Source organism: Neophocaena asiaeorientalis, unplaced genomic scaffold (genome assembly GCF_003031525.2).
Source record: "Neophocaena asiaeorientalis asiaeorientalis breed wild unplaced genomic scaffold, Neophocaena_asiaeorientalis_V1.1 scaffold242, whole genome shotgun sequence".
Taxonomy (NCBI): Eukaryota; Metazoa; Chordata; class Mammalia; order Artiodactyla; family Phocoenidae; genus Neophocaena; species Neophocaena asiaeorientalis.
The window spans coordinates 6,577,320-6,592,908 of record NW_020172451.1 but is presented as its reverse complement, the minus strand read 5'-3'; the positions used below and the strand labels follow the sequence as shown (position 1 = coordinate 6,592,908).

General features: G+C 55.9%; 1 protein-coding gene across 1 annotated transcript in view; it reads right to left on the bottom strand.

Moving 5' to 3' along the window:
• NFAM1 (NFAT activating protein with ITAM motif 1) overlaps positions 1–15,589 on the bottom strand; it is a 33,330-nt gene that overhangs the window by 16,045 nt on the left and 1,696 nt on the right. The window contains exon 2 of the mRNA XM_024737364.1: positions 1,117–1,446. Within this exon, the coding sequence (XP_024593132.1) occupies positions 1,117–1,446 (330 nt within the window). The remainder of the gene's footprint in view (positions 1–1,116; positions 1,447–15,589) is intronic.

The window sequence follows — 15,589 nt, the reverse complement described above, 5'->3', positions numbered from 1 at the left end:
CCCCCCAACCCTACTTACAACTCTCCCCCACCAGGACCCCCAGACCCCGCCTCTGCTGAGGTCCTCCTTCCCATACTCGCCTTGGCTACGTTTCTATGTTTGCTGCCCAGATTCTCGTTAGGAGTAAGGACTACATCCTTTGCTTCTTAGGTGCCCCTGCCTCGGTGCCTTGGGTCCACCGAGAGGTGCTTATGGGACCTGGGTGAGCCATTTCGCCTCCTGGGGCCTCCTTCTTTCCACACGTGAAGTAGTGATCATACGGGCAGGAGTGGTGAGGGTGAAGCGGGTGGGCTTGTACAAGGCCTGGCAGGTGCTGCCGGCACCAGGGGTAGGTGAGAGCACAGCCCAGCCCCTTCCCTTGAGCCATCCAGCCTTTCATCCACCACTTTCTCCTTCCATGCCTCTGTCCACCCCTCTGTCCAGCTGGTTGGCCCAAAATTGCAGAGTGCCAACCACATGCCAGGCTCATGAGCGTCTGTTACTTAACTAGCGCATCCTGCTACCGGGCGCCAGCCCTCACATTCAGGATCTCACTCATCCCAGGAAAAGCCTCTGACAGGCAGGATATTGCCATGAAGAGTAGGTCCAAGGCGATATCCTGGCAAGCAGCAGGACTGAGGGCCAAACTCAGGTCCGTGGGATTCTGTAACCCTGGCCCCTACCAGCGGGAGTCGCAGAGGTGCCTCAGAGAATCGCGACTTCAGTGATGGGCTGTTCTTAACCTTTTGGAGTCATTACTCTTTTGAGAACGTGATGAAAACTAGGAATCTATCCCCAGAAAGATATACACGAGCCGTGTCTTTGTTCACAGGTCTCTGCAAACACACGCGCACATGCCCCATTCCATGCTCACCGAGCTAATAGTGCCAAAGGGACACTGAGAAAAGGGCCTGCCAGAGGTAGTCAGACCCACACCCCAGGCCTCTGCCCCTGCTACACAAAGATGGGCGTCTCGGCACACCTGTGTGGCCAGGGGCTCCCCGAGGCTGCTCTGTTCTGTTTTGCCAAAGCTGAACAATGAGGCAAATGTTCCCCACTTCGGCTCCTGTGCCCCAAAGTCTGCCGGCTGAAACCTCCGGGCCCTTCGCCCTGGGAAGAGACGCGGAGGAAACTCACCTCTGACCAGGATGAAGGTGCCGTTGCCTGTCACCCTGGAGCCCGGCCAGTGGACGGAGCAGTAGTAGGTGCCAGTGGCAGACGCGTCAGGCAGCTTGGGGGTGATCTGACACTCTTCGGTGTGGGTCTGGTTCTCTCTGCCTGCACCAGGTTTGCAGCTGGTCTTCTTCTCAGAGCTCGTCTGGCCCAGGAGGTCCACGTGAAAGTAGCTGACTGTGAAGTCCTTGAAGGTGGGGGTGTATGGGTAGGTAATCCTGCAGCCGAAGGACACGGCCTTGTTGGCCAGAGATACCACAATGGGGAGGCCGGTGTGGGTCACTGACTGCCCTCCTGCAGGGGAAGGAAAAGGAGAGAGTGGTAGCTTCGATCCCCTGCTTCCCCGAGGACCATGCCTCACACTCACACGTCCCACGCCCTCAGTGTGTGCAGGTGGTGTCCAAGTGCTTCGCACGTGATGACTCTATACTTCCCAACACACCCAAGGCACAAGCGTGTAAGGGCTCCATTTTACAGAGAGGGAGAGTCTGGGGTCAGGGAGGTCAAGCCTCTAGCTTTCAGTTTCTCTGCAGGTATGGAGCGGAGCTGCCACCCCCCCGACCCTGGGCTGGATGACCCCAGACCCCACGCTTCCAACCACTCTCCCTCCCAAAGGTCAAGAAGCCACGTTGGATAAAATCACAGGTCTGAGACAACCCGAAGCTGGTGAAGGATGAGAAGTAAAGAGGAAAGAGGCAGGAAACAAAATAATGAAACCCTTCCTGTCAGGAAGAAGCACTTCCTGGCATAGACAGACGCACAGAGGGAGGCAGGTCTGCCCAGGGCTCTCCCCAGCCTGAGGGGGAGGCATGCCAGGGAACAATCAGGAGAGACACACCTTTCCCTGAATCTGAGCTTGGAGAATTTGTCAAGTTTTTATAGACTATAACAAGCAATGCCCCAGAAGCAGTTTTCCAACAACGCAGAGGTGCTCCATAGGCAGCCATTTGGCCGTGAGCATGACGAAGGCAGTTCTCCGGGAGCTGTCTTCTCCCCCACCCCCGTGTACCACTCCCCTCTCATCAGAGGCACCTAGGAAAACAATTTGAAAGCCCCCAAAGCAGCAGCCCGCCCGGCTGGGCGGCCTGCCCTCCCGCAGGCTCTGAGGCGCTGGTCAGATCCTGTGCAGGGTCAGCAGCTGCCACCTCTCCCCCCGCCCGGACTTCAGCTGCACAAGCCACGCCCAGCTTCAATATGCCCTGTCCCCCAGCGCCTTCCCTCTCCTGCAGATGAACGACAGACAGTTCTAGACTGAGGTCGGCATCGAGCAGCCTAGAACATGCTGGCCAGGCTGCTAATCGGGAGAAGATGCCTTGGAGCCACTCGCGGGGAGCAGCAGGGTTTAGGTGGCTGGGGAAGTGAGGCGTGGGCCTCCCACCTGCGGTCGGTGTGGCTCTGGCGAGAGGCCAGGCCGGTTTCTTTGGTTTCTTCTTGGGTCCTTTCAGCTCAGCCTTGGGCCGGATCCTCAAGGGAGGTGAGGCCAGGCCCCCCGGGAGACTCGGGGACAGGGGCGGAGAGGGTCCTCCACACCCGCTAATCCCTCCAAGCTCGGGCCAAACAGATATTTTGAGCTTCCTGGGGAGCAACTAAAGAGACACCCCCTCCCCCGAGGAACTCAAGCCAGTTCCAGGGAATCAACTGGCATGTCTGGACGTCACAGTGGGTTGACTTTGTCCTGTGTGATGCTCACGCGTGGAGATGCCACTGAGCCAGCCCCGGGGGCGCCCCTCCGGTGAGCGGCGGGGAGAGGACTTCACACCGCACCGTGGATCTCCGGGCTGCTAGTGGCTGCTGTTTAGCTAGAATGATATATTCATTTTGTCATAAAACAAGGAGGCTTGATTCAGGCCTGAGGTTGGAGGTGTGGCAGGGGCAGGGTAGGGGTGCAGAGCCGGCGGGAGGGGGTTTGTGCATGACCCCCCCAGGGTCCCAGGTGGGCCGAGAGGACAGGAGGCGAGATGAGCAGTGCTCTCCGGCCCATGCTGTGTCCTTCCTGCGCACAGGCCACCGCCCCCCCTCTGCAGCCACCTCCGCCGTCCTCTCTGCCTGGGACCGCCACCTCCTCACCTGGCCAACGCCTAGTGAGTCCCCCAAACTCGGCTCAGGAACCACTTGCCAACTCTTACGTACCTCCTCTCATCTGGTTCTCATGGTGACCCTGCGAGGCAGCCAGCCAAGCGCCAGCAACAGGCTGGTGCTTCCTCATGAGGGTCGGCAGGCTGGAGCCAAAACCACAGGGAAAGTGGCTGCCGAGGCCTCTCCCACCCCCAGGGCCGCTTGCGCCTCCTCTCCCGTATCTAAGAGGCCCCTCCAGGCCCGGGGAGGCTGGACGTGCTGTCAGCACGGCGAGGCCACCTTCCTGTTTGTCCTGGCAGGAAGACGTTCATCCAACTGTCTTAAAAAATCATCCCCATTTGAGGTATCTTTCTAGAAAATGAAGGAATCTGCTAGGGCAATTAAGCCAATCTTTTACATTTCTGGGGAAATCTATAAAAATAGATGATCATTGTTCTGTATTCTTCTGGGATTTGTTATTTTAAGGTCAGAGGGACAGGACCGTGGAAGTGTATGGTCTTGGCTCAGGTCTGCCACAGAGAGAACCTCAGGTGAAACTGCTCTCTCCAAAAAGTGAAGGGATGAGGCCATCTCTGTGGACCAGTAAGGTCAGTCAGTCAGGAGACAGCAGGCCAAAAACAAGGAGGAGGCCGGGAGGCCTGCTCTTGCAACAAAGGCGATTGGGTTCTGACCTGATGATGTAGCTAACTGCTTCCAGGGCCCCTTCTTTTTACTGGGTGTCAGCACCCCAGAGCCTGGACCATGGCAGCCCAGCTCCCACCTCCTCTCCTGGACCTGTGCCTCCAAGAAGCCCCTCTGGGGTCCAGGCTGCTCCAATCGGCTGCCACCTAGAAGCATCCACCAGTTAAGGCTCCGTGCTACAGACAGGTTCAGAGTAATTTCTGAGTCCACAGATGCTTTTCAGCTACCAGTTGTTTGCAGCTCCAACAAACATTTAAGAGTATCAGTTAGATCACAGGCCCTGGTTGAGGTCCAGAGGGGCTCCCTGCCCTGGCAATGTCCCCAGTCTAACAGGGACGGGAGGGAGCCTGTAGTGGGAAGCCTGGTGGGGAGGGAACCACTAACTGTGACTAGGGAGGAGGCAAAGGGGTGGTGATGCCCTGGGGGTCTGGAAGCAGGAACACACACGTACAGTGAGGCCAGGACTGGCCCAAGGACAGAGGGGAAAGAAAACTTATAGAAAACGTATTCTGGCTCCGTGTGACACAGACCCTATGTCAACTAAACACCGTGACAGGACTTCCCTGGTGGCGCAGGGGTTAAGAGTCCTCCTGCCAGGACTTCCCTGGTGGCACAGTGGTTAAGAATCTGCCTGCCAATGCAGGGGACACAGGTTTGAGCCCTGGTCCAGGAAGATCCCACATGCTGCGGAGCAGCTAAGCCTGTGGGCCACAACTACTGAGCCCGCGTGCCACAACTATTGAAGCCCACGTGCCTAGAGTCCGTGCTCCGCAACAAGAGAAGCCACCGCAATGAGAAGCCTGCGCACCACAACGAAGAGTAGCCCCCACTCGCCGCAACTAGAGAAAGCCCAAGCGCAGCAACGAAGACCCAACGCAGCCATAAATAAATAAATAAATTTATTTATCTATTAAAAAAAAAAAAGAAGAATCCTCCTGCCAATGTAGAAGACACGGGTTCGAGCCCTGGTCTGGGAAGATCCCACATGCCGCCCGTGAGCCACAATTACTGAGCCCACGTGCTGCAACTACTGAGACCCGTGCACCTAGAGCCTGTGCTCCGCAACGAGAGAAGTCACCACAATGAGAAGCCTGGACAACGCAACGAAGAGGAGCCCCCTGCTCGCCGCAACTAGAGAAAGCCCGTGCGCATCAACGAAGACCCAACGCAGCAATAAGTAAGTAAATAAATAAATAAAATAAAAATAAACACCGTGACAATCCTATGAGGCAACGATTGCAACCCCATTTTGCAGAAGAAAAGAAAACAGAAGGTCTTAGAGGTCCAAAGCCACAGAGTTCCTAAATGGTAGAGTTGGGATTTGAACCCAAGTTTGTCTGACTGTGCTTAAGGAAGAAAAGCCAGCACTCAGGCCAGGCAGCGAAGTCAGACCCAGCCAAGTGTGACCGGTGCCAGACTGTGAGCGTTCGCGGTGGCACCAAGCACAGGAGACATCAGATGCTAAGAGAGGGCTTTGTCAGACCCCTGGTAGGAGGCATACTTTTTCACAGTTGGAGGCTGACAGGTGGCTGCACGGCTGCAAGATCACATGGAAACCACGGACCAGACAGTGTGGGTGAAGAGAGGGCTTGGACAGAGCTGCTGGGGCACCCAACCTGCCCTGCGGGGAACTGCTTCTCACCCTAGATGCAGAGGGGCTTCCTTGGGTTGCTCACAGAGCTTAAGGTGTGCCCCCTGAGTGCCACAGGGATGGCACACTGGCTGGCGCCTGTCTCAAGTCCTGTATCAGCTGCATCACGCTTTGGCCCTAGTTCAGCAAAGGGAGTGTGTCTCCCGGGGGACAAGGTGGGCCAGGGCTGAGTGGGCCAGCCTGGGGATTCTCTTAGATTCATGGGCTGTCAAGAGGGGCAAACGGCCCAGGGAGGAGGACTGGGGCGGACCTTGGATTCCTGAGGCTGTAGCAGGAGGGAGAACCACAGGAGCCCGGTTGGGGGCCCCTGAGTGGCCACGAAAGTGCCCAAGAGAGTCCACCCCACACCCTGCACCCAGAGACAGGCCCCGTGTCCGCAATACCTGATGGGCAGGGCTTCTCGCTCCTTCCCGCTCCACCCGGTTGACACGTGGGGACGCTCGAAGAGGGGATCTGAGCAGAGAAGGGGGGAAGAGGGCCCTCACCCCTTACTCTCACCCCATGGCACCAGGAATGAGTTCGGCATCAGTCAGTTCTGAATCTTGGCTGTGACTCGGGTTTGGAGACTTGAAGAACTCATCTGCGACGGTAAATGACCGCAGGGCTCTGCCGTGCTCAGGATGGCTGCAGCAGCTCCAGGCACGGAGGAACCTCCGCACACCAAGAGATCTGGGCTGCAACAGCACCACAAAGCTGCTTTTGGATAATTCTGTGCATCCCAGTGCAGCCTATAGGCCCAGACAGGCACCGGGAGGAAAGCACTTCAAGGAGCCTGGCGTGTTTTCTGCAGGAGGGACGGATTGGTGGCACAAGGGAGAAGGGGCTGGAGGTGGCTGTTCTTCCCAATGCAGGTCTGAAAGGACAAGAGGGGGCGGGAGGCGCAGGGAGAATTTGAAGGTCGAGTCCAGGGGGAGTTTTTCTGGATGGGAGAACTGTGAGCCTGTGTCAATGTGGATGGTATGGGACCTGGGCAAGGGGTAGGGGTGCACCCCTGTTGGGTGGGGTCCATAGTGAGTGGGAGGAGGCTGGGAGCAGGGCCAGCCAGAGAAGGACTGGGAACCAGTTGCAGCAGGGCATCTGGGAGGGCTCCACTCCCCAGGGCCACCACCCCAGCCCCACACAACTGCAAGCACCCAGAAGCTTGCACTGGGCAGCACGGCTACACCCCAAGCCCTGCCCACTCCTACTTTGCAGGAGATGGTGTTTTCAGGGATGATACATCCTCCATCCCTCACTTATTGGCAGCTCCAGGGACTGCTAGGAAGCCTGCGGCCTGAACAGAAATGGTGGGGGGAGAGGGGGCGGGGGAGGGGGGCCTGGGAGAAGACCAGTTTCCGGAGGTAGCAGGCCTGGGTTTGGGTCCTGGCTCTGCCATTAAAAACTGTGCAACCTTAGGCAAGTGACTTTACTTCTCTGAACCTCGGTATCTTCCCTGCAACAAGGGGAGAAAAACAATGCCAAACTTGCAGGGTTGTCATGAGAAAAAATGGGTCCAAGAACACAGCATGCCTGCCACAGGGTCAGGCTGCCTTTCCCCAGTGACAAGGAGGCAGGAAAGCCAGACCAGCCCTAAGTCCTCACTGTGAACATGGAAAGGCAAATGCCAGCCTGACTCTTCTGCCCACGTAAGTGAGAAGCCCACAGCACAGGGCACTGCAGCACAGGTGGCCTCCGGGCATGACAGGACCCCCAAGGACTCCCTGCCTCCTGCCCCAAGCCTGTCTAACACCTCAGGCCCTGTGCTGGGCCGGATACAAGGGGTAGGCGACACCGTGGGGTGTGGACCCTGGCCTGGCCCTCGAGGCTCGCCTGCCTGGGAGAGCAATGTGTGTGCAGGGGTTCTGAGCCGGGAGGCCCTCCCCGCCACCCCGCAGCAGCTTCCAGCTGCTCTTCCCCCATCCTGCCTGCTTGTCTGCTGCCCCTGTTGGGAAAGACTTTATCTACCACCCGCTGGCACCTGATTCCTCCCTTTTCCGGTTCTTCTTTTGAATCTGTGGGCGCTTGAACTGTGGGTTTGAGAGCTGGCTGGCAGTCGGTGCCTCACTCCCCACTCCAGCCCAGGGACTCCATGCTGAGTCTCTGGGGCAGGGATCTGTAATCAAGGAACTTGACGGGGTGTGGGAGGGGTGCCCACGCCATCAGACCTTTCCATCCCCAGCACAGCAGCCCCCTCTTCCACCTTGGCAGCTCCAGCATCCATCCTTCTCTTCTCCCCAGCCAGGCTTGCCGGGCACTGCCCTCGAGGGGGATCCACCAGCCATCCTGATCCTGCCCTGCCTGGCCCTGCCTGGACCCCTCACCAGAGGAGGCCCAGGAAGGAGTCTGAAATCAATTTACAGGGTCAAGACATGCAATTAAAAAAAACAGAACATGGAGCATCTCGTTTGTAGTAAGGACACTGTTTGTGACCTTCCGGTTTGTTACATTCCTACAACTGGATTCAGACAGGGTCACGCTATAACGTGCATCCCTTGACTTTGGGCCACTGTTAAAAAAATTTCTTTTAAGTCCTTGTCCTGGCGGATCAAGTTAATTCCCTCAGGCCCTGTGCAGCCCCACTCAGCTGCCCTCGGTCCTCACTCACTCGCTCCCCGACAGACGCCAAGTCTACCAGGCCCTTGAGCCTTTGCCCACACTATTCCAGCTGCTTAGAATGCCTGTCTGTTCCCCTCCTCTCCCCAGGCTGTGGAGTCACCCTCTCAGTCTGCAGGACTCGCTCACCTCCTCCCTGAGCCACTCCTGGGTGCATGGCCCTGCCCAGAGAGCACAGACCGTCAGTCTTCGCTGTCAAGCCTCCGATGACAAGGACTAACCTCCACTGGGCATGTTCCCTTTTGCAGATGAGAAAACTGAGGCTCAGAGAAGGGAGGAGGTTTGCCCAATCGGCACAGTAGTTAGTAGTGGAGGAAATGGGATTTTAAGCTGTGTCTCTTCGAGCAGATAACCCCACACTCTTATCCACTACTCTGGGCCACAGTGTTAAAATCTCAAAGCAAGCAAAAGAAAAACCTTTTCAAATGAAAGAACTGCCCTCTTTTAAAGGGAGATAAAAATTCAGAGGCCTATCCCCTAAATTTAGGTCATCTAATAGGGAAACACATCTGACAGCCCGAAGCGGGTCTGAGGGTGGTGAGTAACCCTGCAGCATTAGGGGGACCGAGACTGTTGCCCAGCTCAAGGGAGCCTGTGGCTCCCAGAGCAGAAACCAGTGGCCCCATGAGCCCTGTACACACTGGTGCTGTGGCGGGGCCAGCCAGAGTCCCTCCCTCACCACAGCACAGACATCCTCTCACCCCTAGAATCTGGCACTCTCCCCCGCACACCCCTCCCTCCCCAGCCTCTCCAGCTGTCCTGGGCCACTCACTGTTCCTCTCGCCATCCAACCCCAGAGCCAGGCCCTGGCCCCAGCTTCCCCCTCTGCCTGGAACTCAATCCCTTCCAGGGCACCGAGCCAAGGGTATGAGAGCCCAGAGGTGATGATCAAAGGTATCCGTTCCAACTTAGGTCAATTTTAAATGAAAACGCTTTGTCCAGCTACAGAAGAAAGCAGTTCCCACGGTCTTTATTTTAGGCATGGAGTTTTGCCCTCCAGTTTAATTCTGGCATCTCTCAGAGCCATGCCTTTTTTTCAATGCCCTTCTGATGGGCTGCTAGGAAGACACAGATGCGGGGCTGCTGGTTTTATCACAGAGCTCTGGCCATTTGCCTGAGCCTGGATCCCGGGATGCCACAGAAAAACAGGTGAGTCCTTCAGGACACATGCATCAAACATGACGGTGCGTGGCCAAGCAGCTGATTAGGGAGAAGCTCAGAGCAGGCGTTGGAAGGCAATCTTTGAACAGAGCGTGTGTATCCTGGAGCTTTTAGCGCTGATGCCCTCGGAACACTGCCATCAGACTGGCTGTCACATCTTTCAACACCTCCAAATGACAAAGATGCTCACGGATGTGGCTTGCGGGGGGGGGGGGGGGGGAGGGCATTTCCATGCCTGCCTGCATGCTGTTCTCAGGCCTCCACTGTGGACCCTGGGTGCACAGTGACCACACGGGGACACAAACCAAGTGCAGAATGTCAAATGTTTAGTCCCAGAAATGTACAAGCTTCACCGTGTTAATTGGTATTTTTATAGCAGTCACCTCCCTTCTGGCCTGTTTTGAAAGGCAAGTTGCTCAAACTTTGGAGCTCGTTTGAGGGTGTGGCCTGGGGACTCTGTTTCTCCCTTTACAACCGGCTTTACCCTTAAAGTAGGGGGCCAGGATGTGGTGGAGGCATCATAGAGCCAATGGCTGGAGTGAGGTTTCGCTCCTTGTCTCTGAAAGGGGAGAAATGGAGCAAGGGGGATAGACCCCACCAGGACGCATCCTTCAGCAAGGAATGTGTGTCCCCCCCAAAGTCCCACTGCCACTGGGAAGGCACCTGCCGTCCAAAGCTGCAAGTGGTGAGATAAAAGGGAGTCTCAGGGATGGCAGAAACCAGGTGGAGGAGACCCAGCCCACACAGAAGGGGCAGGGGCTGCCTGGAGAGGCGACCCTTGGAGCTGGTGCTTTGGTTTTTAATTATAACTCTAAGGACCCGAAGGGCATCAGGCTTGTGGGCAGTTCCCTCCCCCCAACCCCCCGCCCCCGTGACATCACAGCTGTGAGCGTTTTGGTCTTTCTTTCCCATCTCTTTACCGAGCTGAGCTTTGGAGAAAGAGTCATCAGAGGCAGCCAGGTTTAGAGGGGAGGGTCCACGCGAGGGGGTTTAAGCACAGGAAAGCTCCTGGGTGAAGCTTCTACAAGGCTTGAAACAGGCCAAGGAGTTGGGGGACTCCAGAGCCATGGTGGAGTTGAAAGAAAGGGTTTGAGTGGGGGGCAGAGGGAGGTGGGGGGTTGAATGTTGTCCTGGAAACCTGGGGAGCCTCTGTGGGCCTCAAAATCGGGAAGTGACACGATCACACTTGATGTTAGGGAAACGACAAGAGAAATACTAGAGAGCTCCAAACAGCCTTCCTCAGCCGCCCAAAACCCTGGCGTTAGTGACTCGTTCTGTGGGATTCGGCGCCCCCACCTCCAGCCTCCTTTTAAAATATAAATGCTTCTGGCTGACAACACACTAACTCCTTCCTGTGGATGCCTCCGCCAGATCACACTTTTATCCTGACTTCTCTTAAATCTCCCCCTCCCCAAAGATCCTATACCCTCCGGGCACAGAATCACTCAACTGCCCTCCATCTTCCTCTCCCACCCCTTCTGCATCCTCCAGTCTGCCAGCCTGGTCCTTCCCTCTTGTCCCATCCCCTCCCCTCCCAACATCTGATGCTTTCCGCCCAGGAGGTCAGCAAAGACCCTGGCGGCTAAGCTGTGGCTCCTGTTCTTTCTGGCCTTGACCCTGGCCCCATAGACCCCTTCCTCTCCAGCCTTCCCCTTCTCTCTTTCTTACACAGCCACCTCCTAAGGTTGGGTACTTGTTCCTCGGTTGTCTGTACCCTCACCTGCCCCAGGTAAGCTCAGTCGTGCTCCACACCTCTGAGCTCCTGCACATTCAGAACCACAGGTGAACACCCTGGGGAGCAAGGCTGCTTCATCAGGGACTGGGAGGGTCGACCAGAAAGGGCACCACAGAGAAAGTAAGAAAGTACCAGAGCTTGACCTTGGCCAACAGGTTGGAGTCACCAGGTAGGCAAGTGAGAGGACACCTTCCAGGCCAAGGGAGCAGCAGGAACGAAAGCTCAGGGGCAGACAGTCACCAGCACGGCTCAAAGTGGGGTGTGAGGAAGGGGGGCAGGAATCTGGGAGGAAAGGGTAGCCTGAGGGGGAGGGTTCTACCGAAATTCCCCACAGCAAGAACCAGCTGATGGCAATGAGGCTGTCTGCAGCTGTGCTCCATGGACCCAGGCGTGATCATCCTTATACATACACACTCTCTCTTGGGCCCCTAGCTCCATAGGACAGGTCTGAGAAGGGGAGGTTCTGATTTAAAGGGTATGCATGTTTTAAATTTTGGTACGTGTTGCCAGGTATGAACTTGCCTTCGGAAACGTGCCCTTGGACCCTATGACCAACGCTGTAGCAAGTATCTCGCCTGTCTGAGGATGGGCTGCCTGAGGGGAGGAGGCCAAACCTGCACTTGAGCTTGGGTTGCACCCACTTGGTGCCTCCTTCCTGCCCCCACCCCTACCCCACAACCTGCCCATGAGCAGCAAGCAGGGACCAGGCCTAGAGCCTCAAGAGGGCGCCAGCTCTGGCCCTACCCTGCCTCCACCACAGCCCACGCAGTCTTGGGGTGGCTGTGTGTGTTGACGGGGGAGCAGATACCAGGCCCACCCCCTCCTCCAGGCAGCCTGTCCCCACGATGGAGACCCACGAACCTTCCCTAAGGGCTCCCAGGTGCCGGCCCTGGGGCCATCGGTGGTCCTGGATGTGCCCTCCCCTTGCCACTGGCAAGAGGCCTGTATAGGAGGGTGCTGAGCGCCATGACAGGGACATAGGAGCTCAGAGCGGTCAGGTGACTTGGCCAAAGTCTTCCAGGACTCAAACCCAGGTAGGTCAGGAAGCCAGGTAGCTGCTCCACCTGCCAATGTCTCATCTACTCCCTCTCCCTCCACCTCTCCAGGCTCATTTCAATCGCCCCCTTCCCTTCCTCTGGCTTTGGTCCCCACCCCAGTGCCTGACACCCGCACTCCCACTACCGTGAGGCCCCACCTAGATCCTTAACAAGCAAGCAATCAGGTGGAGGGTCAAATCCTGTTTCCCGGCTTACGTTTACCCAGCACCCCGACATCCACTCCCTCATTCACAGATCAGGAGGGTTTTGTCACTCCTCTCCTGGTGGCATCACACCTCCACCCTGCTCAGAACTCCAGGGGTTGTCTGGCTGCGAGTTGAATTCATCCTGTTACTGTTAGTATTTCCTGGGCATCCTCTGGGTGCCAGGTGCCGTGCTGGGAGTCAAGGATTCGAAGCCAGGTAAGTCCGCACGTGTTCTGCCCTCTCGAAGCTAACAGTCCATACAGGGAGGCGGACAGCGCAGAGAGAAGCAGCCTTAATGGGAATATACCCCCTGGAGGCACCGAATACACGTGTGCCTGGAGACCACACACGAGTACTCACAGCCACAGACGGGAACACCTGGGACGTCAATCATAACTAAATAGATCGCAGTATATTCATTCAATGGGACGCTCCACAGCAGGGGTTGACAAACATGTTCTGTAAAGGGCCAAGTACTAAATACTTTACACTTTGCGAGCCATATGGTCTCTATCACAGCTACTCAACTCTGCGGCTGTGGGGCAAAAGCAGCCATAGATGAGCCGTGAATGGCTACGCATGGCTCTGTTCCAATAAAACTTTACTTGTGGACACGGAAAAGGGGATACCGTCATCACTCGGTATCCACGGGGGATTGGTTCCAGGACCCATCATGGATACTAAAATCCACAGATGCTCAAGAGAGGGGGTATCTTGTGTGGGTTGAGGGGTACAGGGGCTTTGGGACACTACAATGTTCTCTCTCTTGAGCTGGGTGGTAGATACACAGGACTATTTATTTAATATGTATTGTACTTTCATGATATAATGGCATAGGATTTATAAAATGGCATAGACCGTCAACTGGATATATCTTAAAAAACATAATGTTGAGGGACTTCACTGGTGGTCCAGTGGCTAAGGCTCCACGCTCCCAATGCAGCAGGCCCAGGTTCGATCCCTGGTCAGGGAACTAGATCCTGCATGCATGCCGCAACTAGGAAGTCCTCATGTCACAACTAAAGATCCCACATGCTGCAATGAAGATCCACGTGTCGCAACTAAGACCTGGAGCAGCCTAATTAGTTAATTAACATAAATAAATAAAATTATTTATAAAAACAAAACAAAAAAACATAACGTTGAGTGAAAGATGCAGGTCGCAAAGAACACCCACAGTATCATTCTGATTATACAAAGTTCAAAAACAAGCCAGACCAATCTATATTACTTGGGGACGCAAACTAAAGGATAGAAGTATAAAGAAATGCCAGGAAGCGATTGCCCCAAATTCAGGATCATGGTGCCTCTGAGGGGAGAGGGGTTGTCTTGGGAGTGTCCAGAGGCTTTGGGGCACTAGAATGTTCTTGACCTGGGTGGTAGACACACAGGACTTTGTTTTATAATATCTATTGTACTTTCCTGTGTATGTATGCTATTTCACAATTTTAAAAAAGAAAGCAATGACAACAGGACCAACTGGAATGGCATCCCTACCTGACGAGCATTTAATCCACCTGGAATCATATCTAAGTGGGAGTTGTATCCCACAGCTCTGCTAAGAGACCCTCCTCCCCAGTCAGACTGAACCTCTCACCGTTCCCTCGCCCTGGCTCTGCCTTCCGACCTCCCAGCCTTTATTCATGCTGTGCCTGCCACCCACCCACCTGCTCTGTCTCCTCCCTGTCTCCCCTTCCAACACTCCCCCTGCCCCACCTCCAGCAGAGAGGTGCTTCTTTCTCGTCTGCCAAGACTTGAAAGCTCTTTATTGGGATTAGACGAAGATGAAAAGCAGAGGCCAGTCCTGACAGAGGCCCAGAGCTGCGGGAAGGGAGGCAGCAGGCTCCCGAGCATCTTGTGGACAACAAAGGGAGCCGTGACCCTGAGCCCAGAGCAAACAGGGGAGGGGAGGCAAGCCTGCATCGGTACTCTGGCCTTGGGTCTCGTTCTTCGGTGAGTCTCACGGACTCCACCAGGCTTGGGGTGGGGGCTGTGGCTTGTTCACCACCAGGTCCCCCCAGTGCCTAGAACTGGTCCCCTTCAATGAATATTTGAGAGATAAATACAGCCCAGAGCTCTGGAAAGGCCAGGGAGAGAAAGAGGACTGACTTTTTTGAGGACACTGAGGCTCAGAAAGGTTAAGTAACTTGCCTGAGGTCACACAGCAGTCAATATAAGAAGGCAGGACTTGAACATGGTCTGTCTGGCCTCCGAGCCCTTGGAGGTGACTTGAGGCTTGGTGGAAGCAGGGCTAGAGCAGGTGTGCAGCTGCTCCCAGGAAAGCTGAGCCTCAGACTCAGATGATTCACCTCTGAGGAAAGCAGGTGCCCACGAGACCAGAGGTGGCTGCTAAACCCTTTGGGAAAAGTAGAATTTGCCGAGGGCTCAAGAGACCAGAGGAGAGCAGGAGGAGGAGGGTTGGGAGCAAGAGAGGTCCTGAGATGCCATCCAAGGGTGTGCTGGAGACCCCTGGAAAAGGCGAAGTGACCCCAAGGAACCCGTGGGTTCCCCAGGATGTAGAGCCAGCCAACCAAACCTTGCATTTCGATTGGCTCCTCTAGGCTGGCAGGTGGCTGACATTCTCTGAGCCCTAACCACATGCCCTAACCTCAGTCTGGGGATGGGCCACCAGCAAGCACTACTGTCGCACCCACTTGACAGATGAGGCCATCGAGGCACAGCAACATTAAGAAACTGCCCAGGGGCCCAGGATGAGTTGCAGAGCTCAGACCCAAACTCAGGCTGAACGCCCCTGGCCCGCACTCGACACTGCATCAGGCGGTTCAGGGAAACGGTACATTGAGCCAAAGCTTCATGGACGATATGCTCCGCAAGGCCCCCGGCGGACACAGTTGAGGCCACAGGCTGGGTCTTGGTGCTGGCAGTGGTGGAGCTGTTTGCACCAGGCTGATGGGTGAGGTCAGGGGAGGTTTGGGGGACACGGGAGAGGTAGGATTCCCTCCACCAAACCCTCAAAGCTCAGAGACAAGAGGGTGGGGAAGGGGTGTGGCACAGCAGAGAGACAGAGCCAGGCGCCTACAGGGGAAGGACCAGGAATAATGGGGTGCTGTCTGCTGCTCCAAGAGGTTCTAGAAGGGACCTCCCTGGTGCTCCAGTGGTTAAGACTCCACGCTCCCAATGCAGGGAGCAGGGGTTTTGTCCCTGGTCGAGGAACTAAGGTCCCAGATCCCGCATGCTGCAAGGCGCTGCCCCAAACTAAGAGAGTTTCTAGGAGACCACAAGGTGTTTCCACCTCTTGCGAAAGAGCAGAGTTTCTCTTTTGCATGTTTGCTGCCAT